Genomic DNA, 26,473 nt, shown 5'->3' on the forward strand with positions numbered 1-26,473 from the left:
GCTTTGTAGAGTCAAGTTTTGAATATCTCAAAAGACAGAGATTCCACAGCCTCTCTAGACTTAACCACTCTCATGGTGACATTTTGTTTCCTTATATCCAATTGGAATTTCCCATGCTGCAACTTATGTCCGTCGCCTCTCACCCAGTTTGTTGATACCTATTGTGTAGTAGGGGGACAAAACTAGACACGGAAGTTCAGGTGCAGCCTCCCCAGTGCTGAGTAGAGGCAAATAATCATTTCCCTTGATCTGATGGATACACTTGCTGATGCAGCCCAGGCTGTAGTCAGCCTTCACCACAGCAAGGGCAAACTGCTGGGGCATGTTCAAGCTGGACAGTAAGAACCTCAGGCCCTTTCCCACAGAGCTTCTCCCCCACCAGTCGGCCTCCTGCCTTTGCTGTGGCAGGGGGTCCTGCCTGCAGGACTCCACACTTGCACATGTTGGGCATCCTGGGGCTCCCCTCGTTCTGTTCCTTCTGCTTGTTGATGTGCCTTGAGATGGCAGCCCTAGCCTCAGCATACTAGAAGCATCCACTCCCTCCAGTTTGGTGTCATGAGGTCACAGATGTATAGCAACTTAAGTAACTTTATTGCAATTGAAAGATAGAGTTACTTTCTATGCTCTTCTATATTATATGAGTGTTTACACTATATTCATAACCACAGTGTTGATGAAGTTTGAAATAAATATGGGTTTGTCTTCAGTGGAGAACTCAGGATATGCAGAAGGATAGAGCTAAATTTATAGCATGATAGTTACTTCACACTTAGTGTCTGTGCAGACACTTAGCGAACACTAAGCATGGTGCAATTTATAAAGTAGAGTAAGCCCTTTCAGAAAGTCTGTCTTAAAACACGCTAAGAGCGTCCACAAAGCAACTTCTGACTAGTGAGCCTTCCTTCCCTCCCACTGCACGTTTAACCTTATTGAGCTATAGAAAAGGCATTGAATATGGAACTCCTCTGATAATCTTCCTCCACAATGAGACTGACTGTTTATTCTTACTTCTCTCCTGTCTTAAGGTTGCTCAGGGTCCTTAAAATGCTTTGATGACATGTTTTATGGAATGCCTTTTGAAATTCCAGGTAGGCTATATGAACTCGCATTCACCTATCAACTTACTTGTTGATGTCTCTGAAGAGCTCCAGTATCTATATGAGGTAGGACTTTCCTTTATCAAAGCCACATTAACTCCTCCCAAACGCATCACCCTTATCTAGGTGTCCAGCTTCACCCTTATCTAGGTGTTCAGTCTGCTCCATTCCTCTTGTTTTGTTTCAGCAGGTGCTGCCCATTTGTTCTGTGCCTGCAACGTGGTGCCTCAGCTATTTCTAGTTCCCCATAAGGATTTAACTCTTCTAACTGCCCCTTAGGTTCTTCTGAACGATATCAGTTCAAATACATAAAATCAATTACTGCATGATTATGCTATGATCTTCGGATGAGCTCGGAAAGTCTGGTTTACCTTCATGAACATGCTGAATCCAGTTTTAAGGAGATCAGTGAGGCCTGACGACACATGCTCAATATCAACAGGATCAGGTCGATCAGAATTACAGATCTCTTCCACTACCTGTTTCAGCAGCGGTTTGTAAGAAGCCTGTACAAAAAGAAGAGCATACTGTGAGTAAAGCTGCCAAGACTTGGTACGACTGCTTTTCTAAATGTTTTATTTCACAGAATCACAGAATCACAGAATGGTTGAGGTTGGAAGGGACCTCTGGAGATCATCTAGCCCAAACCTCCTGCTCAAGCAGGGTCACCTGCATTTCCATTAAAGGAAATGAAAATATTTATTCTAGAAAGAAAACTGCTCAGAGACTTCAGAGAAGTGATTGAAGCAGCAGTGGTCTCTGCAACCTTGACAGCAAATGGTGTGCACAGACTTAGTATCAAACTGGAAAGACAGGAAGACAGCCACAGATTTACTCTGCCCTGTGAGTATCCTACGAGTGAACAGAGGCAAGGAAGAAAGTGGGGCTTCTAATTTCTCCACAGTCTTTGGGTAGTACGGAAAAGGATAACCACAGGGATGATGCTCTGTTGCCCATCGCACACACCCAAAAAGTCTCATCCCCTCTGGAATATCTATAAAACACCTAAATAGGGATTTTTAGGAGGGTTTGCTTACTGGCCCACTCCTGTCTTCCCACAAACACCTGTCATGATATGATAAGTGTCATATCGTGATTAAAGCCTGGATATCAGCAGGGCTGTGTAGAGGCCAACCTGCCTGTTTCTCCCTCATGGAAGAGCGGAACTAAGAAGCCTTATTACTCCTTCAACTTCCATGGCCAGGGCACACAAAAAAATACTTGCTCCTGTGCAAAACCTTGGAAAAAAAGACCAAATGACCCCGCCAATATCAGTAATKTTTTTTGTCTAATTCTGTCAAGACCAACAAGATAAGAAAAGAAAGTAGATTTATAGAGGACAAAAGAAGGTGTTCACATCAGAATTAAAAGAGAAGAGATGTACAGGGAGAGAAATATTTTTATTAGGTCATCTGATTCAAACAAAATGGCATTCACAACTAATGGGTGATGACACCTCAAATACTAGTACCATCCCCATACCACTCCAGACATATTCATAACCATCTAGAAAAACTGGAGGTTAGACACCCTTCTTACGTGGAGCAGCGTATTTGAAAGTGGGGGTTTTCCAAGTGGCACAGACATCTATCCAGTAAACAAACTGGGACGCCCAATTCTTTTCAGAGTGCAACAAGCACTTATATGTGATCTCTTTCAGAGCCCACAAAACTGTGCTGAATATGAATTAGTAGTCTAGAAATTTTCATATCCCTTTATGAATGGTCTGAACCATTCTGCCACCCTTAAAATATTTCTAAGATGAAAATTTTAGGTAATCATGGAAAGATCCTCTTCAATGAAAATTTTGCCTTGCTCAGTTTTGTAGATGGGGTTTCATTTTGCTGCTTTCACAAATTTGTCAAAACTGCAGTGGAACCACATAGTTTCAGAAAGCGCAACAGTCTTAGAAAATTAGCAGCTTTCAAATTAGTACACTTTTTTTTTCCTTTGGAACTAGTCCAGGTATGCATCATCCCTAGATTTCTTAAGAAAATCAAGTGTTATGTCATTCAGTTTGCAGAGAGGAGATCTATAAGCACGATCATGCATGATAAACATAAAAATGGATGGAAAAAAAAAGCAAGCCACTTAGTTATATAACTTGGAACTAAAATTTTCTAAAGTACTCTCAGTAATTAGAGATGTTTTTCATCCAACAGGTTACAGTGAGAAACAAAACTTACATTTTTTGAATACAATTCTGTCAACAAAGATTCATACAATTCTTCTAGTCCTTCTCACAACACATGTGCATAATTTTTAATTGAGCCAACAAAGCAAATTACAACAGACATTGGCTGCAGTATCTTTCAATAGAACATGCCAAGATTTGTGTCAAATCTAGCCACACAGTAAACCACTGTTTGAAAAGGTACATACAAGCATGAAGTCCTGTGTACAAAAATCTGTTTAATATTTTCATAGTACTACAGAAGAGGATCAGAAAGATGTTACAAATGAAATATTTGGAGCAAAGATCAAAACTATAGCTAAACAGAGAGCTTCACTTCATGAAATTAAAGGATAAATATTATCTGACTTCAGTCATAACTATTCACTCTAAAGGCAAGATGTTAAAAATGTGCTATGATTTGCACGTCTGAATTTCCATGCACCAAAACTCAGTCCCCTTCAAAATGACCTAATCTGACTACGCAGATACTAAAAGATAGATATGAAAATCACCTGTCATTTTTAGCTATGGTATTTTCAAAAATTTTCAAAATCTTTTATGACTTGAAATTCATCTATTAAATTGTCAGGAAGTAAAAAATACAACTCTCAAGAGCTACAGTGATTTCTAACTCACACAATAAAACTATTATCAAATTTAAATTTTGGCAGGGCACAAATTCCATTTAAAACAGATGTTAAAAAGCCATGTCTTACAAAGTTATCAGACATACCTCAGACATGAGCTATCATAGATAATTCAAAAAGGAAGAAAGGAAGGAAGGAAGGAAGGAAGGAAGGAAGGAGGGGGGAAGGGAGGGAGGGAGGGAGGAAAGAGGTGGATATACTTAAGATCAAGAATGAAAGGAAAAGAACAGTAGTTACAATATCAGACAAAACAAATATTCTCCTCTTGCATGGCCACTACAATAACTGATTTGACAACCTGATGGAAAAATTCATTAGCTCTTTTTATGTAAGACATATAAATGCCACTGTTATGAAGAGCCTTTCTAAGAGGCCATTCAATTCTGCCCACTTGCTTAAGTATAGAAATCATTTTTTCTCTTAACAAGAAATGAAGGCTTCCCAGCTCCTAACAGACGGAGTGGAAAAGCACCTCTAGGGTGAGCCCATTCATTGGGCAGGGCAGGGCTCTGTACACTCATGGGAAGGGCAGCACTTCTTCAAACGAGCTAACTCCGTGCATGCAATGCTCTGCCCATGCATTAACATCTGCCAGAGAGAGACATTAGAGAGCTGTACTGTAGAAAACAAGCATGCTGCCTGCTTTTTCCAGCTACTCTAGAACTCCTGAACAGCCCTTAGCTGTTGGTCATATTCAAGATAATTAAACCCATCATATAATCAGATTAGGGGGCTGCAAGGTGTTAATACTTCCCTTGCTGCATTCCAGCACTTTGCTCTAAGCAAACAAATCCAAGTTACATCCAAAGAACACAACGATGCTAATACATTTCCAGGAAACTTTTAGAGGGTATTTTCTTATCATCTGACTGCCCCCACACTGAACTGTATTAAATGTTTTACAATTTTCCCCATTTTAGACATCAGACTAGTCATAAATGCCAAGAGACTTCAATAACAGGTTTTCCTCACCTTAGCTTTCCAGTGCCATTTGCAACACTTCTGACTCCTGTTGTTACAAGCATTGCTTAATTTGAACTATATCCTTTTGCTGATCCATAGCATATTAAAGAGCTTGGAAGGATTATTTTTCTGGCTCAAGGCTGAAATCAATTTTTACAGTCTCTCTCTAAATCACAGTATTTGTTTTCCTTTGGAAAACTCTCTATTCTTAACTGAAAAAGTTAAACACTTGCGGGGAGAGGAGAAAGAGAGAAAAACACAGTAAATTTAGTCCTAATGTCCTGTACTAATATAGTAGTTCATGTGTTAAATTTTTACAGACAAAAGCTGCATTTTTCTCCTATTTAAAAATGGGACGACCTCTCATAGTTATGGAGAAGGGAGAGAAAATAGAGAAATATAGCTGCTGTCTGGATGCAGGCATGCTGTTTTCATATGTCATAAGGGATCTTAGCCCGGTACAGTCTTGACCTAGTCCTGCCTTTCGCAGATATTTATATCATATCACAGTGCTGCAGAGCAAATCCCAGATTTCTTCATCAGACAAATTCTTTATTAACTTTGACAGGGATATGCCTGTGTTTGGCTTAAGGACTTCAGGAAGTTCTTGATGATTAGGTCAGTTATAAAGTATATACTCAAATACATTCCACATGGGCAGAACACATCTAGGATTAGTACATAAGCAAAATTAGCCTTATTGGTGGAGGTGTAATTTTGACAGCATCCTGGAGAAATAACATAAACAAGGGAAAACAAAAGATCCACTTGCCTGGTGGGTGTTGCTGCCTGGACTATGGATGGAGTTAAACTGTTTCATGTGCATTCGAGCTTTCGCAATATCCCTGAGGGACTCAAAGATATCGTCCACTGCATCTGTGGCTTTCTGAGGTGCCAGGTTCAGAGACGAATCACAGCCTAAAGTAACAAAGAAACATGGAGCTGAGTGAGTGAAAAACTTTCAAGTGTTTTAATAAGAAGCAGTAGGAAAAGGATAACTAGGAGGAAATTTTAAATTAGTTTAATCTTGTTAGATTCTAGAAACTCAGTTGCTTATTATACAGCATGTCCTCGGCATGGCACAAGTCTCTGTAGCTAAACAAGAAGCTGTAAGTCCTAGATGGCAAACAAAGTGAACAACACCTCTGTCACACTTGTAACATAGAGCATACAGCACTTTCAGAGGTGCACGGTGTGCTTTGTTCTCTGCAGCAAACAGCCGAATTCACATGCTAGCAGGCCTTGAAGAGAGAGCCCCACCTGGAAAGGAGCCAGTGCTTTGTCAAAGAGAAATTCTTATCCTTGACTCCATCCATCTCAACACAGGACCTACATTGCACAGATGAGAAGAAACAATACTTTCGCTATTGATTTTGCTACATTTGAGAATTGTCCAAGTTAGAGAATTATTGGGTATTTATAATGACCTGCTAACATACTCTATGTCTTTTGACGTCTCTGCCTGCCGTTCTTCTCTCTTGACTCCTAGTCGCTGTAGTAGAAGATACAGCACAAAATAACCTCTTCCTGCCACCCACACACACACACACACACACTCCTGATCCTCTCAAATAGCTTCTCTTGGGGTCAGTGCCAGATTAATGTTTTGTGTGTTCACCCCCAGTCTTGCAATAGGTTCTGCACCAGCAAATTTTTATGTTTGCACAGATGCAGAAACCTACCAACAGATACCAGGTACCAGCACCTACTGGCATGTGTTAGGCTGCAGGAACTGAGCCTGAAATGGAAAACAGAAATCAAAGGCTGTCCTTGAGAAGGGTTTTTCTGGGGAGGGTAGGGAAGGGGAGAATGACTCTGAACTTACTTTGCTCTACAGCTGATGGAGGCCAGAGTCTCTATGCACTAAAGAAACAACAAAAAAGGCAGTATTTTCAAGATTTACAGGGTGGTCCTCACAGTAAGCTGACCTGGATCATTGTCTTTCATATCTTTGCATTCTGTACAGCAAATATATATATATATATATTCATTTCTGTAGGTCTGAAACTATTCCTTCAAGACTGTGATTAGACATTGAGCTTTCATTTGACTGAATACTACTTGTCAAAAGACTACAAGTCAGATCCCCAGCTGGTGCAACAGAACAAAAAAATGACTGTACTTCTTCAGAGTGACATCAAACCAAGGAATGGAGGATTTATGCAACTATGTCCCACAAAGCAACAGAGTGAGCATGAACCAGGCCAATGACTGCCCTGTTCTAATTCTAAGGCAGATGCTCTCATGTATATTTTTGGATAGGGCTCTTGAAATTAATCTTTTTTTTTCAAAAAAAAGAATGCAGAACAATTAAAAGAAGTATTTTTGTTGTTAAGTATGTGCAAGATCTGCATGCACTGATACTCTGACTAACCAAAGTCTAGTTTTTCATTTGGCAGAGGAACTTGAATGTTGTCGATAAAAGTACTGGACACAAAAACCCACTCCTGCAGCTCATTACCCCACTCCATAAATGTAGTTATATTAGCAGTGCTCTTGAAATTAGTGAGATCACTCCTGCAAGCGATCTTGTGCTGGTTTATGCACAAGGGAATGGAGTCCAACAGCTGAAAAAAAGTGAAACTGAACACCTCCTAGATAGATGAGGTCTATAAATAAAGTCCGAGCTAACAAATCATGGTTTATGTTTATCCTAACACAGGCAAAATATTCAGAGAAGATCTTACATTGTCAAGGTGCTTTTAATAGATAAGCACCTTTTAATAGATAAGCAGCTTCTAGCTAACATAAAAAGTTATATCTTCTTTGTGCTTTCTTCAGTCCTTTATCAGACAAAGCCATTGCTTTTGGTCAAGCATATCGGGAATGTTTAGTTTTGCTAGTGAATGCATGTCTCCTATGTTGAACAAGTTCAGGCAAGGTAAAAATCACATTGTTTGCTTTGGTTTGGGTACTTTTTTCTTTTTTATTGTTTGTTTCTGGATCATTTAAAAGTCTTTTGCTTTGCAGTTATTTTTCTCATTAAAAGAAAATTTTTTTTAATTCTCCTCCTGGCATCACTTCCCCCTCTCTCTCTCTACCTCTCTCTTTCCTTATTTTAACAAGACCCCTTTTACCAAAAAGCTTCAAACCAGCTTGTCACTTCCCACTTCTGGAACTGAACAGCCAGTTCCCCGTGGACACATTCTTGTTTTGTGTCTAGACACCCTGGGGCGTCCTTTGCCTCGTCTGGCTGGGCACATCCTGCTTTGCTTTTGCCACAAGGCCAACCTGCTCTTGAGCAATTTCTTGGCTAAGCGCAACCTCTGTAACTCTGCTCACTACACAACTGCATTTCCAGGGAAATGCTGCTCCTGAGCTTTGCTTTCCAGTTTGTGTTACCACACTCACAGGTTAGAAGAGGTTATGAAATCATTTATCCTCACGATCTATTTAATAGGCTGCATCATTTCATCCAATTACTTACTCGTTAACACAATAGCCCAAACCAAAATGAGAGACGTGCAATCCATTGTTTGCCTTCCACAATGGTCCACAGCTCGTCACCCTCAGGGTTTAACAAGCAGCCCTGACAAGACTGGAGTAGCCGATGTGCTATCCTATAGCTTTGTGTCCCATGGTGGAGGGCTTTGAGCGAGCACCAGCTGAAGCTGCTCCTGGGACTGGAGGCTTTCTGTGAAGCCATTCCCTCTGGTGAAGTCTCTGAGGTCTACCACACTGAAAACACTCAGTGCAGTCTTCCTCACCGACCAGAAAAGGAGGTGTCTCTTGCCTTTCTGCATGCCTTCAACAAGTCCTACAGAAATTTAATATCTTTGAGACCCTTTTTTCCCCAACGAATATGACTGAAATTAGACAATGGATTTAAAAGTCAATCAGCAAAGTCAGTTTTTCTATACAAGAGCCTGATTTTCAGAGGAAACTAAGTAAAAAAAAATTCCTTGGCTTTAACCTCCATTCGTTTTTAAACACAGACATTTAAAAAGGCCTCATTTTAGGAATACTTAGAATTTCTTTAGTATGAATTGGTCTATATTCTCATTGTCTAAAAATCAGGGGAAAACATTTATGTTTATAATGCACCTTTGATTCTAAAAGGGGTAAGGCACCATTACATAATCAGAATCCTTCTCAGCTTAAAAACTCATACTCTGTCAAACCATGCCAAAACCAGGCACCTATAAAATTTGTAATCAAGAAAGGTTTATAATGCAATTTTTTTTTACATTCTAATTTTTGTGCCTATGAAGTTAAATAGAAAACTTGCTGATGAAAGTATCTGCTATATTTGTTGAATCAGGTTGATTCAGAAACATTTAGTAAAAATATTTTTCTCCATTTGACCTTCTCCACTGTAGATCCTTCCTTCTATATGCAGAAATCCACAGAATAAGTGCATAGCTGGGTATAGATTCTGAACCAGGGCAAATTGGCCTTGCACACAATATGGTCCATCTTAAAAGTGACTCTAATAGGACTGAAATGGATCACAGGCACAGAGTTCTGAAAGCCATCTTTCCTGCTGATTTTCTGAACGGTAGAAATATGACCTTCTGACACTATCAATTTTTGTCTCTACATTCTCACAGTCTCCATTAAAACAACCCTACAGCTCAGTTGGCCCAACTAAGCTTTTACTACTCTATGCAGAATTATAGACATCGAAAGCTCCAGGATATATTTTTCATCAGCATGGTTGGATTATTGCAGAGCACTATACAAATAAAAGACAAGGCAGAGAAACATCATGTGAATTGTGGTCCAAGGTGAGTGGAGAGATTCATAGCCAGGACTGCAGCAGGTACGCACAGAGTGGTCGCAGGGTCAGGGTGGGCTCCACGGTAGCAGAGTCGGGTGCTGAGGCACCTGGGCCAACCCTCAGTGCTCCTTCGGGAAAACAATGTGCTGGCTGGTGGCGTATGATAAAGCACTGGACAAGGAGGAATGGCCAAAAATGAACATGCATATTCTTCGGCTGCCCGAAGCTGGTACGTTGCTCAGGAGCCGAATTGCAGAGCCTCTATGATGGCAACCTCCAACATTTGTCTTGCACCATTCCTCCGTCTACTGGCTCCCACAGCAAGGAAAAGAGGTGTGCTTTCCATGGCCCATCAGAAAAGTGGCTTCTTTGGGACTTCTGATCAAGAAAAATCACGTCTGGGGAAGTCATGGCTCTCTTTTTCTGTCTGGCAGTCTGACATCCAGTTCTTCATTCCAGTTCTTCATTTTTAAATGTATGTTAAACAAAAAGGTTTCCTTTTCAATCCTTTATTGCTGAAATTAGTTAGGAAAACCCCAGGTCCTCCAAAGGCTGCTCCCTACCTGTAACACTGCAGCAGGTCTGAGGAGGGGAGCAGCTTTGCCCTGGTTTCTCTCGGGACTGGAGAACAAGAAGGGCTGTGTTGTGTGAGTGGCATGCATCGACAAATCCCCTCCCGCTCCACCTTCGCAGTGAATGGGGCTGTGTGAGCATATGGAGAGCAGAACAGAACCCCTCTGCTCTGCTGCTTAGTGTTACTAAGAAATATGTTCCTTTTGCAACAATGAAGAGGTGGAATACATTAGCTGCTGCACAGCTCATGTGTTAATTAAAACAACTTTTCCTGTTACTGATTTTTCACTAAAAGTTAAATGTCATTAGGTGTGCACACTGAATGACTTCCTCTGAGTCTCAAACTCTATTACATATGGGGAAAGGCATTTAAATGAGTGTCTACCAAACTGAAATTTTGGACACTGCTTTCCTGACAGTGTTAAAGAAGCCCAGTTGTGGAGAACAGAAAATCACCATTAATCTCTGTGGGCTTAAAGATTTTAAACCACGTGTCCAAGATTTTGATGAACATCCTAAGAGGAAAACAATCAGCTTCTGCAGTAAGTGGAGGCCCGATCTCACCAATATTGCTTCTGTTCTGTTTCCATCCACTTGCACTGAATTTGAGGAGAGTCGAACCTTCATGACCTGCATTCAGCAACTAACAGGATGAGGCCACTGGCCCCCATTTTTGACCTACTTTTGAACTTTTTGATCAGAGATAGCACATCTCCTCATAAGCTATACATTAGCATAACATTTAGGACCAGAAGGAATCCATTTTCACATAAAGCCTGAAAAAGGAGAATGGAGTTGCTCTTCTACAATCTATGGTGATTCTAGAAACCAAATTGCATGGTTTCTCTAAAGATTTCTGAAATTAGAAGGAACATTCTTTAGGAAATGGACACAGACAAATGCACACTGTGAACCCATGAGATCTGTAATTATATAGTGCAACATGATTTTTCCCTGCTTGAATGCAAAAAATCAGAACTTCAGAACTGTTTCTGAAAACCTTTTACTGTGCTTTGTCTCTTTTGATATATGGTCCAGGTGTTATAAAAAACCTCTTTCTTTCTCTAAAGTAGTATTATAATTACTAAGACTTTGTGAAGGTCTTTGTTACTTCTCAGACATGTCATAAAAAGGTTATGATACAAAGTTGAGCATTTAGGAAAGGTGAAAGTTTACAGCTTTGCTCTGGTTTATACTGTGATGCTGTCACTGGTAGTAACTTAGGCTCTCTCTATAGCCCATTTACAAAAACAAACCAACATAAACCCTGCAAAGCATGGAACTGAGCTGGCAGAGCAGCTAAGCTGTTTTAGGAGCACATACTAAAGGATGGGCTGAAACAGAAAACCAGTATTTTGAAGATAAAATCCAGCATCAGGATTCCATTATGCAAGCTATTTTGTAGATATGCAGAGTTAATTGCTTGTCAGTGAAAGAGAGAAAGAACAGAGATATAGGGTGCCTTGAGGGTCAGAACTCTAAACACAGCGCTATGATTTTAAACTAATGAAAACCTTCTATTTATATATTTTAGATGATAGTGTAATAATGGGGGCATTCTTTTTCTAGCAGATAAATCTAAAACCATGTATATGTAATACTACATCTATACGTTTTATAATAGTTTTGATATATTCTTACATGCAAGGTTGTTAGGAAAAAGGTAGGACTGAGTGCATATGGGTACACAGATCATGGTTGCTTTTTGCAAGAGAAAAAAAAGTGTAACAACCAAAACTGGGATAGCTTTTATATGATATCTCCCGTCATTTTTCTTCCTGATGGATTCTGTCATGCATTTCAATCTTCATTCTTAAATCTGACTCATATTAAATCCAGCTCTGTATTTGGTCAAAAAGAGAAGGTGGGTAACCAAACATGACACTGCTGGACAAGGTAGGACAGGGCGAGAATGTAAGACTATGGTCTTATAATAGTCTTATTGTAATAATACAATTGTGATACAAGCAGAATGAGAAAAATCAGAATTCACTATATTCTGATTTGGAGAATTAAAAGAAGCTGTTCAGCAGGCCTCAAGAAGAGAGTGCCCACAGGAGACACGGCCATGTCTGCGATAGCGTCCCAGCAGCACCCTTCACATCTCCACTGTGAGGGATGGAGAGGCCCAATTGCGCCCATCCTGCCCTCGGCATCTCTAACGAAACTGCGCACCGTGCCAACGGGGCACAGCAGGGCACCGTGCTGTCCCAGCTTTTGGTGAGGAGCAAACGGAAGGCCTGACCACCCACAGGGCTCTGGGCAATCCCCAGTGGTGATGCCCGAGTCAACACTACAAAGGGCTGGGTTCGAAACAGGGCTTGCTTTTCTTGCATTAGCAATTGATTTGGACACCACAAATTGCATTAGAGGGCAAGAAAGGCAAAAAAAGGGGGGAGAAGCTGAGAGATCTTTCAAAACGGTATTTAGAATTCAAAGGTGAACTTAAAATCCCAAGCAAACAGGCAGTTGGGGAAAAAAAGATAAAAGTTATAAGGAAGTCCTAGGTCCTGGAAAAGCAGTGTGGAGGCCAGGGTGCACTGGCACCAGCCACGGGAAGGGACAGGCGAGGGCAGCCGGGGGGGGGGGAGAGGAAGAGGGGGAGCCCATCTCCCCCCACAGCCCCAGTCCACAACTGCCCCATTCCCTGCTAGCAACCAGAGCTGACCTCCAGGGCTCCAAGTTGTCCCAAATCAACCCCTTTTCTCATTCCCTCTTCACTGCCCCCTTCCCATGACACTCCCTTGCCCCCAGCAGGCCTTGGCCTTTCGTCACATCCGGGATGGCAGAATTCAATTTTCTCCATGCTGCTGCGAAATCAGCAGCCAACGTTTAGCTCGTTGGTTCTCACAACTCCCCTTGGAGAGAGGTACGTGATTTACACACCAGAGGAAAAGAAGCTCAAACTCCTCAAGGGCGTGAAAGAGGTCAGTGTCACAGCCACAATGGCAATTCAGGACTTCCTGGTCCTGGGCTTAAGCAGTCCTTTCGCCAGTCCACAGACAACTGGATAACAGACTGCAAATGCCAGCAGGCAGAAAGAAAACAGAGGGGATGAGGAAAGCAAAGAATAGCAGCATATAGGAAAAAATATTAGAAAAGGGAGGGAGGATGGATATGATGTTAAAAATCAAAACAGAATGTTTTTCTCCCTTGATTATTAGCAACAGCTACTTTGAACCTGCTTGAAACCTGAGGTTCACGTGCAGGGTTATTGTAAGGCTCCAGCTGAATTGTGAAACCTCAGAATAAATCAAAGGAACTATTTGAAAAGCCACAAAACAGAGAAGGTCAGCTCCACATTTCTATAAATGTCATTTACAATCTGATTGGCACATGAAGACTAAAAACAAAGCAGCGTGCAAGAACTCTGGGGCAGCCACCAGTATCGAGCACTGAGAAAGATGGTATGGATGTGGTTTCTGCGATGGGAGGAGGGGAGCAGCTGAACTGCTGCCAAAGAAACCACTGAAGCTAGTATTGTGACTGGCAAAGGTGCAATTTGTAGTTTATTTCAATCATGACAAACATCTCACATTTGAGAGAAAATGTTTTTTAGAGTAGCTAAACTTAGAATCCTAAATCTCCACTTAAGCTTTTAAATAGGTGTCCAAATTCTAGCAGTGCTGAACACCCAGTGATTGCATACGTACATCCGGCAGTTCAGGACTGATCTGCCCCACTCCCAGTTGGGATGCACTGAACATCCATTTTTATGACACAGGGACACATCCTGCGATCTCTGGAGCTCATGGAGGATGATGGCACCGCCATGGATGCATGGTCCATCGCGGGGCACTAAGCTCTTAAGGCTACACAGAGCCAGCATACTACAGCTCTGGCCAACAGCAGCTAGTCTGTATTTGGTCCATCTTCAGCACAGGGCAGAGATTTTAACTCCAGGTATAGCTTAGGCTAAGAGCCAGCAATGTGGCTGGAAAGTTTTTTGGCCTCAAGTCTTGAAATCTATTTTTGAAATTGCTTTTTGGCTTGCAAGGTACATAAAGCCTATGTGGCTCCTTAAGCACATTGTGTGAGTGGTTCTTTTTCCTTTGCTCACACATAAGCTAAAAGCCATACACATGATTAAGTACTCTGCTGAATCTTATGTGCTGAAGCCAATGGATATCCTGCACTTGTAAAAATCTGACCACTTACCTACCCGATTAAATATGGATTTAAGACCTAACTTTGGAAAGCCATTTTTTAAATGTTGGCTTCAATATCTGTCACTTGGACATCTCTATTTTACAGGAATATTTTATTGCCTTCTTCTTGCCAAAATTCAATAGCACAACATGTAATATCAGCTTTTATAAAGTACTGCAAACTCAGTTATTGGAAGCTCTCATGTTACATGAAATTAAACCTGTCAATTCAATGAACAATTATGGGGAAAAACTGCAGTGCTTACTAGAATAAATTACATAAATTAATTGCAGAAGGAACTTAAGTTATGCTCAGATGTGCTTTTTGAAGGAAATTAATGCAATAGATTCATTAGGGAACAATTCAGTTACTCCCTCAAGTAGTCCATATCTTAATTAAAAAAACACACATTTTTAGAATGTTAATAAAGCTATGGTAAATGCTCTGTGACTTTAATAAGGCTTCTCAATAATGTTCTTGCAAGAACTTAATAAAACTCCATGTAACAGAAAATGATGTAAAACTCAATGAAAATACCACTCCAAAACCTATACAATCAAATATCCTCAGTCTTTTGCAAGTTATTTTCAGCTACCCTTCTTTTGTCTTGTGACTGGTAAGTGCATTTTGGCAAGAATATATTTTTGCTCTCATCAAGGGCTTTCTTGCTATACATGCATCTGCCAATGCCTTTTAGTGACCGTATGAAGTTGCTCTCTCAGGCTTGGTGGTGGCCTCTCGCCTGCCCTGCAAGGTATTCCAAGCAGTATCAATATAGGAAGGACAAATTACACATGGGGAAGAGGAAGAGGTTGGTATCCAGTTAGCAGTGGGTAAGGCAGTAAGTACTACCAATAAGCAAAAGCCTCCTTGGCCAGTGTGTACCAGAAAGGAGGACACGTTATAGGTGTGAAATGGTATGGCTATTCTCCTTCAGAGCAACAGGCACAGTGGGAGCACAGACAGCACCTTGCCACTGCTTTCTGTCATATATCTGCTCCAGACCTTATAGCAGATATCCTTGCCCTTTGCGTACCAGCTGTCCAAATGATGGTTCTCTTATCCCAAGTCCATAGGTTTTATACTGGCACCTGCCTGGCCCTCCAGAAACACGGATTCAAAGGGGATTAGACAATAAATAGTGAATAGTCTGTCAAAGGTTACTGAGCAAAGTGATCTCAGATCCGCCTGTGGTCGAGGAAGTGCTAAACCAGAGATGGCCAGGAGGGCACCCCAGGCAAAAGGGATCTGCCCTGTTTCTGCTTCTCTTTCTCTGAGCATCTGCAGGTGGCCATTATGCGAGGAACCACGTGGAGCTGTGTCAGCCTTTGCTTATGTTACGGCCGTGCTTACACTCCAGCAGTGCTAAGACTATAGCATTTTGTTCTACCTGTGTTGAAGAAAATCTTACGTGAAGAAAACTTTATTTAACGCCCTTCATAGAGAAACATGCCATAGGCCTATTTGTCTTAGCACTATGAAATCAGGACAGAGGGAGGAAGCTTGTGTGAAAGTCTATGTAAGACAACGCTCTACCCCGTCTGCCTCAAAGGAGAACTTGAAGAAAATATGGCAAGATTTGTAACTGTTCTTTATTTTTTTAATGTTTTCTTATTTATGCCAATTACAAGGAATCACACTTTCAAAACAACCTAAAAAGTGAAATACGTCTTTCACTGTTCTTGTTTGATTTTTCCATCTTCTGTAGCTTGGACAGTGAAAGTGCATATGATCAATGGCTTTTGCATTCATAGTCAAATTGGTTGTATGGTTTTCATAATGCTAAGTTAGGCTTGCAGAAATGATTGGAAAATACTTCCTTTTGAAAACAACTATCCTACCTGGAATTTTTAAAAATGTATGAAACCATCTCAACTTACTGATCTAAAAATGATGGTTATGGAGAAATATCTAAGAGACATTTTCTTTCCCAGTTTAAATTCTGAGCCAAATTTGAACTCTGAGTGTCCTTAAATTGGTGAAGGCAGCTTTATACAATAGCATAAACGTATAGAAACATAAGATCACAATTAAAATGAACAACTGTAATCTATTTATCAGCTCCTGAAATAAAACAATATTTTCAACAGGAAGACAAAAATAATGACATTTTAATGGTATGCATAATCATCTGTTCAAAAAGGCCTCTCCACCCGATACACTACACAACAGGTGAAAAGCCATCTAAAAACTGACAAGGATAATAGGCACTTAAGCTGCATTCAGTGGGCTTTACTTAATGATAGATAATAATTGTAATTTTGATTTTTTTCCACTCATTCAAATTAAAAGAATTATGGTACATCCTTTAAGCACCTTTTGCTTTAAATTCATAACTATGCCCAGAATGATTTTCTTGTTTCTCTTAAAAAATAAAAAGACAAGGCTTACACACTAAAATTTAAATGAAACTATAAAAGGATTAAGCATTAGCTGAAACACTAGAAGGTCATTCTCCAGAAGACATAGCATGAAAAAGCTAAAAGCTAAATGCCAATTCTGTGTTCATCTATACTGTTATGAGAGTTTTGATGCTAACAATAAATAAAAATACACTGTAACAAGTTTACAAAGTTGATGGTAGTAGAAAATGGAGATACTAGATAAACAGAAGTATCACAGATTGCCAGTTTTCATAATATTTGAAATTCATGCATGAAAATCTATCACATGACACACCATTTTTGATATACAGACTATTCTGTTCATGCCACAGTACTAAGCTGGAAGAGAAATGAAAGAAAGAAAAGATGCCATGTTCAGCATAATTATGACAGAACAAAAAATGCAAAACAATAAATGTTCTAAACTGACACAGTTATTCTATGGCATTAGTTTATAGCTTAACTGCAATCTCAGAAGAAAAATCTGTTATTAGAGCCGCACACAATGCTCACTTCTGAAGCCCTGATTTCAGAAAGCATTCAGCTGTGCTTAACCATATGCTTAAGTCCAACTGAAATCCAGCCAGAACAGCTTCAACTTTATTTTAGCATTCCTGACTCCACAAGAAATAAAAGTCCTACTACTCTAGAGAGGCCTCAGAAAAAATCATTATTTTTTTAATAAATATGCAAAGTGATTGTAACCAAAAGTAACCCCTAGCATAAGTGGACATTTCATGGTAATTATTCCGGTGATTTTTGATCCAGATTTCAGTGAAGTACCTTACAGGGCTGTCTTTCAAAACATATTTTGCTGATGCTGGCAATGATATATATATATTCACAGTATATGTGAATAACACAAAGGGATGAATATTCACATTTTGCAGCTAAATTTCAAGCAATATTTATTAAGTTTACAGCCACGGAGTAGACAGATGATCTTGTAAATCACCGAATAGCAGCTCAGGCGCAGGTTGAGTTCTTAGCTCTGCCGCTGGCTTAAGTTTGGAAGCCGGATCATTCACATGGGCTATGAAGCGAGGCCCCACGCTGCCTTTGCGCGGGGTCCTACTGACTTCAGCGCAGCCGGTGAGCGAGGGAATTAGCCTACGCACATCTAATTGCTGACTGGTTTCAACACGCCCACGGAAATACTTTCTTTTATCCATTTTATTGTCTCTCGTGAGTCTCAGCTCCTGTGGACAGGAGCTGCCTCACGCCACGTGCCTGCAGAGCACATAACGTCATTGGCTCTATCAGGTGTTGCTACTGCCTACACAAAAATGTAAATCCATGATCAGTTCAGAATAAGTATGTTAAGGGAATGATAAGGAATACCAGCTACGGCACCGTGCAGGGCATAAGCTGATCAGAAGAGGAAGCCAAGCTGCGAATATCTCCGAGGCTGTATGCGCTACYGGGGGAAGGAAGGGTTCTCCTCTTTCTAAACTATGCACTTGACGGTGCATTAGAGGGAACAATTTCCTACGTGGCAGATTGTATAATACTTTCTCTCTTACTTCCATAAATAGTGTAAGAATTGGGACATGCTCTGTTGCCTGCCTCCTCAAATGTACCAAAAAGCTGTCTACATTTTGTGAAAATGTTAGGTAATGATGCTGCAAACCAGAGGAATGCGGCCGATGATGTTCAGCTGGCACCCGGGGGGCTACGGGGGGAGTGCTGATTTATACTTGTTCTGTCCGTAACGCTCCTTCCCCTGAAAAATCACATTGACACTAGATGCTCTTGGGGCTGAACACGGGGCTGGAATAGGGTAAGGGCCAGAACAGCTTTTCTGTCCTGCAAATGAGAATAAGTGAAATATAAGAATTTTCAGAGAAAAGGAGTGGAAATATTTATGGTAGAGGGCTTCACTGTATAACAAAGAAGAACCTTTTGACACATAATATTGAAAGCAACAGCCACAATTCTCCGCAATGAATTCTGTAATTGTACTTGAATGACAACCTACCACACTGTAAGTCATGTATGGTCAAAGGCAGAAGGGGGCCAACACAGACTAGAAACTGGAATCCTGAAAATTTTTGTATTTACATCATGACAACTCGCAGTGCTCATTGGAGCTATTCAGCCCTACTACCTTCAGTGACACTGTGCATGTAAATGAAGCGTCACAGCTTTTTGGCATCCTGGCCTTCACAAGGGACGTTTCACACGAGGGGACTGGCTGGGGCTCTAGAAACTTGCACCTTCCCTGTTTAAGAAGCTTGGCATCTCACTACGCACCACAGAAAGAAATGGATAGCAGGTAGCAAATGGAGAGTAAAGATGTCACGCCTATATATTTCAGCTTCTCAGATATGTACTACCTAGTGATGGGGCATATGCGTATCACCAGAGACTTCTGAAGGCAGACCAGGGATTATGTTGAAGCACAGTCCGCTTAGGCCCGTCATTCTGTGCCATTTACATTACGTTCCTTTCTGCAGCACAATGATTCATAAATTATGTCTCCCTCAAAATGTCTAGGGCGACTTTTTTCCTCCTTTCGTCTGGAAGTGTCACAACTTTGTCAAAAACAACAAATGCCAATCATGGCAAGCCATGCATGTGTTTTAATGTATTTACCAAATCCACTTTGTGTTACTAGATCAACTGTATTGTATGTTCTACATACAATAGGCACCACGGAGAGCAAAACCTGGCTCTGGTGAGGCGCTGTATGCATCTGCTGAATGAATGACCTGATGTGGTTTTAGTGTTTGTCAGATCTTCCTCTGCAGAATATACAGAGAAAAACAGTTACCATTTTTACAACTAACTGTCTGTTTCAAAAGCACAACATTATACATGTGGACCTGGAATGCCTGAGCCAATTTATGAAGATATGAATCATGAACAATTTGCTTCTGGTATAAAAACAAGCTGAATTGTCACCTTATCAGAATTTGATATTAGAAAGCTTTGTGTCTGGATAAAAAGGTAGATGATAGTTTAGCCTACAGCACTGGCGATTATGTTACTGGGAATAAGCATTACATCTCTGATAAGATTAGGAAAAACATATTTTGCAGAGGTGCTTGCTTTTCATGAATCTCATGAAAATATCTATGCAAGAACAGTATTACATTTTGAGTCAGAAATAAGACAAGTTTCTCTCTTCAGCTTTTGTTTAAGCAGTTGTTTGTTTATGTTTTTCATCACCCACTGTAAGAATATCTTATTTGAAATCACCATTGGAATACTGTCACAATAGATAACTCTTTTGCTTCTCTTCCTTTGGGAATGTTTCACATCTCAGCTAGAATAACATCCTATAAAAAGTGCCTTCATGGAAGATTTTTTTTCCTTTATGAAAGCAGATAACACTGACTCATCTAAATAACATAAAAGCCTTTCTACATTAATCTGCTCTTACAATACATTAAAACTGTGCACTGCACTTTGTGGAGTTCAAAAGAATACCGGTCAGTCCAAACATCTAACAACCTGCAGATAAACAAGAAAAGGCCACCACGTCAAACAAATTGGCAGAAAGAACAATAATAAATCAATAAAGAATGCAGGTTATAAAGCACTGCACGAATTATCCCACATTGTGTTAATTTTTAAATGGAAATTACTGTTATGCAGGAGACAAGACACAGACTGCACAGAGAAGAGGTTAAGTGAAAAGCAAAATAAAGTGGGGCTAGAGAGAGGATCTGAAAGAGGAGAGAAAGACCCTTTTATGGGAAGATGGACCAACATTGCATTATTTGTTTCCATAGTATGACTGACTACATTATGTGCCTCCCCATCCATTCCTCTGGGCACCTGCTTGTTGCAGCTTCCCAAAGACCCTGTAGATCCCTGACTATGTCCCACAAAAAATTATACAGTTGATGATCATTTTTACAACTTATTCTTTCTCTTATCTATTAACCAAAAAGGTCTCTGTAGTGCACACTGCAAGTATCAATTAATGAAAGAAATGATCTGCAGTACATACTGCAAATGCATGTGCAGAGGGAGGAAATATCCCAGAGTAATAATCAGAATAAACTCATATTCATAAAACAGATAATAATTCATATGTGCAATCGATAAAAAAGATGCTGACAGAGGCCTCAGTTCAGCAGAACATGTAAACACACATTCAACTAAAAGGTGTGACGGGATGAAGTCAGGCCAATGTTTAAGTGCCGTGTTGAAGCAGTGTTAAACTATTCAGTTTAAATCAGAAATAATTGTGCTATTTATTTTATTTAACAAACATTTGAGCAGCTTGTGGAGTTGGTCTATAATGTTTTATTTTCTCTTGTAGCCCTTAAAAATCAACATTTCCTGGCTTTAAAAAAATATAAAATTAGGTATGCATTGGTGAAAACAGGGCTTTTAATGCAGGCTTGAAGAAAAAACAACTGCCGGAAAATGCGTGGGATTTGTAGTCATTTCCATTTAATATAAAGTGTTCCTGGTTCCAGAAGAAAGGAATAATGAAAAACACTAATAATCTTGTAGTGAAGTTTCAACACCTGCTTATTTATTCTGCCCGAAATAATAAAGGATAACATGACTTATGCTTCGTATATACTGCAGAAGCATAGGGATTTTTTCATTAAATTGTGCTTGCCTAACTATGAAAGAGCACATGCAATTTCAATATTAACTGGATTTTTTTTTTCTTATTAGGAAACAAAGAGATTAGCAAAAGCAAACAACCAGCTGAGTCTGAAGGACTGACAACAGTAATTTGGCACTGCAGTGAGGGCTGATCTGCACCATACTGTACGCTCCTGTTAGCTGCCAGGGCACTGTGCGAATGCTGCTCAGAGGAGCTTTGGCCTGAGATCACCGGGTTATGGGGCAAAGACTGTCATTTGCAGGATGTCTGTACAACGGCTATCATATAACAGTAATAGCAATATTAATAATAATTCTCCTGAGCTAACAGGTTCTCAAAATGATCAATAGAATAGATATACTCTCATGGATATGTACCAAATGTAATAAAGCCAGCGGTGAAGAGGAGGAATTGAAAGTGGAAAATTAGGATATAATGTAAGCTTTTCCTAAAGTGCTACAACACTATTGTATCTTGCTCCTTCTCTCCTCCCACATATAACTGAGACCTCTTCTTCTGGACAATCCTGCTGGATACACAGAGCATCAGCTGAGTCCTATGAAAGGCTAGGCACTCAGGGGTCTGACTTTCAAGTGCGTAAATACCACCACTTGCCTCCTAATCAATCATTATTTAGTAAAGACAGGTATCTTAGGTCAACCTTCAATGTAACAAATCAGACATTCACATTTCAGAGCAGCAACCTTTTCTGTTAACTCTTGTGTGCTTGTTGCTGAGACTTCCACCACAAGCATGTTTTCTTTCAGAAAGGGAAAATACTTACTAATTTTGGTCCTGAAGTCCTTATACCAGCCTGTGGCTGCTTATCTGAATAAATAATTCGTGAACGTCAGAATTGTATGAGGATGTAATTGTGAATGTGACCCTGTGAAATCTACAGCTTTTTCCCCAGAGTTCAAATTCAGCTGCCAGAATCCGATCGAACCTTTCACAGTTTTATATTGCCTCACTCACTACTAGTTATAATTAATCAAGACTGTATTCATAATGGTTGGTTAATTCTCCCTGTATGGTTCCTACTTGTATAAAAAGAAGGAAAGAAGCCTCACACTTTCATACAGACTTTAAAACCAGACGAATGGTCTAATTTTCCCCACTTTTACTCTTTTAGCCAAGGGACTATTGAGATTGGTGAAAGAAAACTTTAGGAATCAGTCAGGAAAAAAAAAGAAAAAAAAACCATGTCAGATAAACTGTAAGTTATATGTTCCCCTCTGTTTTTGCTACTGACTTCAGCTTTCTTGGAGAAGCTGATGGCCATTCTGAGACACAGATGCTGCCCTGTGTCGCTGATTATCTATTTATTACCTCACCTTCCTTTTGGTTCACCTAATTTTTGAGTTGCAGCAATGGAGAGCTTTGAAAACAGAAGAGCACCAACAGCACCACTCGTAGCCCTGCTCCTCTCTTCCTGTTGACTATATATCTGTTTTCTTCAGAGCATTGTCTCTGCAACATGAGTGTGTAAAAATCAACCCGTCTGCTTGCTTGCCTTGTCTTTTCTAATTTCTGAGAGCTTCTGGCACAAGGGACTTTATCATCAGTTATTTATGTTATGTTGGCTATCACTGAAAAATGGATGTATGCTTTCACAAAAGAAATGAAAATAAGGCAAACAAGTAAAGCATGGAATTAGTAAAGCTTGACTGTGCAGGTTTCTACTCAAAATTATCATTACTGGCTTCAGTTTTATTTATATTGAAAGAGTAGTCCAGAAAGCAACCTGGGCCAAAGAACTATTACTGAGATCTGGCTCTGCTTCTCTGTACCTTGAGCCTATGATCTTTTTTGTTTGTCTGTTTTCAGAATCCCTGCAAGGCTGACTAAGAACATCTAGCTTTAGCTTACTTTGCATTGTAGTCTCAGCTGAAAACATTATTTGACATTGTGTATTGTCAGAGAGTGGCTCAGCACATATGACACTACACTTAAGGCACACACTGTGTTTTACAGTATTTTCTGTGAGTGGGTACCTAATGCACTGAAATAACTCAGTAGCAAAAGGATCAGCAAGAATCTTTTGGAAGGAGCTGCTTAAGTTTTTCTGTTGCATAAAAAAACTAGTCTCTCATATTCTCAATATAAGCAAACTTCCCCTTTCACTGCTGAAGCACAAATGCTTCCAGGAGTTAACCTCCAGGCAGATGGCCCAGCCGTTAATGTCAGCTCCACAGTTAGGTAACACCAAATTCAAGATACAGAATACTTTCTTAAGTGCAGGCATAAACGTGACACTAACAGATATCTAGAGCGCAGGTGCAATGCTCCTGTGAATAGATTGGCCATGAAAGCACCCAACCTCTTAGCCTCAGGCCATAGCTACCTCCCCCACTCCTCACAAGGTCAGTCAATAAGCTGCAGGATAGTCAGAGGAAGAGGAACCAGAGAAGATGCTGATTCAAAGAACCAACCATGCTGTTGTCTTCTGCTGAAAGCACTGAGTCTCACTTTGTTAAAATAGTCTAGTACGATTCTGCCTGTTCATTTTTTCTTACCCAATTCTGGTCATGCAAATAGCCATAATTACTGAATGTCCCCATCTTCTTGGTGGAAAACAGCAGTGAAACTTTTCTCTACCAAGACTCAGCCTGTGCTACAAGGAAGAAAACATATTGGTGCCCAGAACTGGTCTTTCTGTTCCTCCATGTTTAACATAAAACTGTCAGTTTTTATAAAGTTCCTGCTATCCCCTAGCTGCTTGGAAAGCCAGCTTCCACATGCTGCCTGCTCTCTCTGCTGTCGCCTTGGTGAGTATGGAGTACTTTTGTGTTGGAAACACTGGGCACTTCATGGCAAAACCAGATGTCTCTAAGCAACTAACTCCCTCTAAAATCACGAATCTCACTTTCTGACTGACAAGGGAAACGCATGCCAACACATCTAATGAGAAATAATTAAAAGGCCAGGAACTGTTCCTTTGGAAGTGTTTTGGTTGATATGTATCTCGCTGATTAAATTCCAAGCCCCATTAGTCATAACATGAACAAAACTATTCACTACGTGGTGGACCATTAGGCTCTAAGCCTTGTTTTCCCATACGGTTTGCCTGGAAGCATGGCACTGAACAACAGGATGTTCTCTCAGATCCTTCCTCTGCGCCCTCTTTGCTCCGTGGACACCCTTAACTCAGTCCTTCTCTCTCCTTCCACCAACATCATGGGAGAAGCCCTGCAGGTGGAGCTGGCTGCAGAGGATGGGCATCCAAGGACTGCGCAGTCCCAGTCGGCAATCCTACGTGGGCAGCCGCAATAACCAGCACCTCCGCCCTCCCAACAGCAACACATGGTTATAACAGCAAGCCGACCGGTAGCAGGTAGTCACTCATGATGTGTCAGGGCACAGGGAGCTGAAGAAAGGGGCTCTGTAGCTTTTCAGAAGAGGCTGGCCAGAAACAGGGCATTACCTCATGATTTTTACTATCTCTGCATTTAAAAATTTAACTGTTGACAAGATTAACAAGATTGTCAATCACATTGGCTGAAAATACTTTGCTTTCTGTTTTTCCAATAGTTTACCTATCTGCTCACAAACATAGAGCAGTTAAAACAATCAGAGCAGCCATGTGTGTGTACAAGAAACCCAGTCATGGTACCTGGCTGTGCACATGGAAGCATTTTTCAATCACAGATACTTCGGTGAGAGACACGCAAAACGCTACAGACATATTTATCATTTTTAGTTTTCAGAGCAAACAGCTAGGCAGCAGAATAAGGATGTTTTGTGCTAGATAAACCCACCTGTAGTATTCAGGTGTAAAAGCATCAGACAAGTGACACAGTAATCTCCATGCATCAATAAACTTCATCTCAGACATGAACTATCACAGAGTAATAAAATGTTCACGTTTTCAAGCAATAAAAAAGACTAAAGATAAAAGCAAAGCTTCCCCATATACTTTACTGCTACTTTCTCTTAGACAATTAAAATGTTGTTTACAATAGATGCTGCGCAAGGTTACCATTACAGTTTCAGTCAAAGTCATGGTGACCTTCTCTGCCATTTTATTCAAGAAGTTTTTACCACCTCAGATGTAAAATTATGACTGCTTCAATTATCTGAGATGTAATAAGGTCTTCTTTTCCTCCAATAGGGAGCTTTCTTTTCTTTTTTTTTAAGATGAGGTTTTATTTTTACACCAAATGATTAGAAATATTATGTTAAATTATTCTATATGGCATCTGAAAAACATCCTTCTTTCTTGCACAGATATGTCCTCTCTCTTCACTGGGGCCGAACAGTCCCACTAACTGAATAAAAACTGAGGAAAGAGCTTAGAAATTAGTTAAAAGAGATTTTTGTAATATAGGAATGTGACACAAGGCAGCACCATGGTCAAGATCCCTGAGCAAGCTCAGATTGTGCTGCACTGCAGTGCCATGCAGAGATACCAGTTCAGGTCCCCGGAGGAGCACTCTCGCGAGGATGATGTTTCATTCAGACTAACTGTATCTGCTCCCAGCAAGGTTGATTAGCTGGAATGCCCCATCTTCTGGGTACAGCTCTTCTGCCTCCAGTTCCAGAGTTTCTTTAATCAGACATCTCTGCACTGCGTGTTCCAAATTATAAAACCAGAGGAAAAACATTAAAAATATTTTTGTGTCGTCTGTTTTCAATCTAGTGGGAAGGAAAAGAAGAAATGGTAGGAGAAAGCAGGGTCTCTACATCCCCTTCTCACAACAAGAGGCAGCTTACAGCTTGGAAAAGAGGAGATCAGCCTGAGGTTCACCACAATGCAGAAGACCCAGCATGAAACTTGAGCTCCATCCACATTTCACTTGCCCTGTTTAGATGGGACACAACCAGCTGTCCACGAGCAGTGTACACAGTAAGCACCAATTCCTTGGCAGTGAATGGAAAATTGCATTTAAACTTGTCCTGTGACCCCCTCCTCTCGAAGTGTCCCATCATAGTCTATTACAATACTCTGCAACTCCCAGAAGCTTAATTAGACCTTTTGCTGTTGCACAACTGCACTTTTTAAATTTTGATTATTGGCCATTTAAAAAATACTCTGAAGTGGGATTCATCTCAAATAGTGTTAGCTGTCTGAAAAACAGGAATCTTTTCCACACTCATTATCTAGACTCCCCCAAGAGTATAGTGCATGGCACTTCTGGATGGTAATGCATCTCATCCCAAGATAGCTCCTGGAAAGGCCCATCTCTCCTCA

The 26,473-nt window shown here is 40.4% G+C and overlaps 1 protein-coding gene across 1 annotated transcript in view; it reads right to left on the reverse strand.

Annotated features, from left to right (window-relative positions):
- Positions 1-26,473, reverse strand: part of SCFD2 (sec1 family domain containing 2) — a gene marked incomplete at its 5' end in the record, with an annotated part of 220,479 nt that overhangs the window by 13,824 nt on the left and 180,182 nt on the right. Inside the window, 2 exons of the mRNA XM_026087925.1 lie at positions 1,469-1,603; positions 5,656-5,801. Of these exons, the coding sequence (XP_025943710.1) occupies positions 1,469-1,603; positions 5,656-5,801 (281 nt within the window). The remainder of the gene's footprint in view (positions 1-1,468; positions 1,604-5,655; positions 5,802-26,473) is intronic.

This window comes from Apteryx rowi, unplaced genomic scaffold, assembly GCF_003343035.1.
Source record: "Apteryx rowi isolate R43461 unplaced genomic scaffold, aptRow1 scaffold_740, whole genome shotgun sequence".
In the NCBI taxonomy this organism is placed as follows: Eukaryota; Metazoa; Chordata; class Aves; order Apterygiformes; family Apterygidae; genus Apteryx; species Apteryx rowi.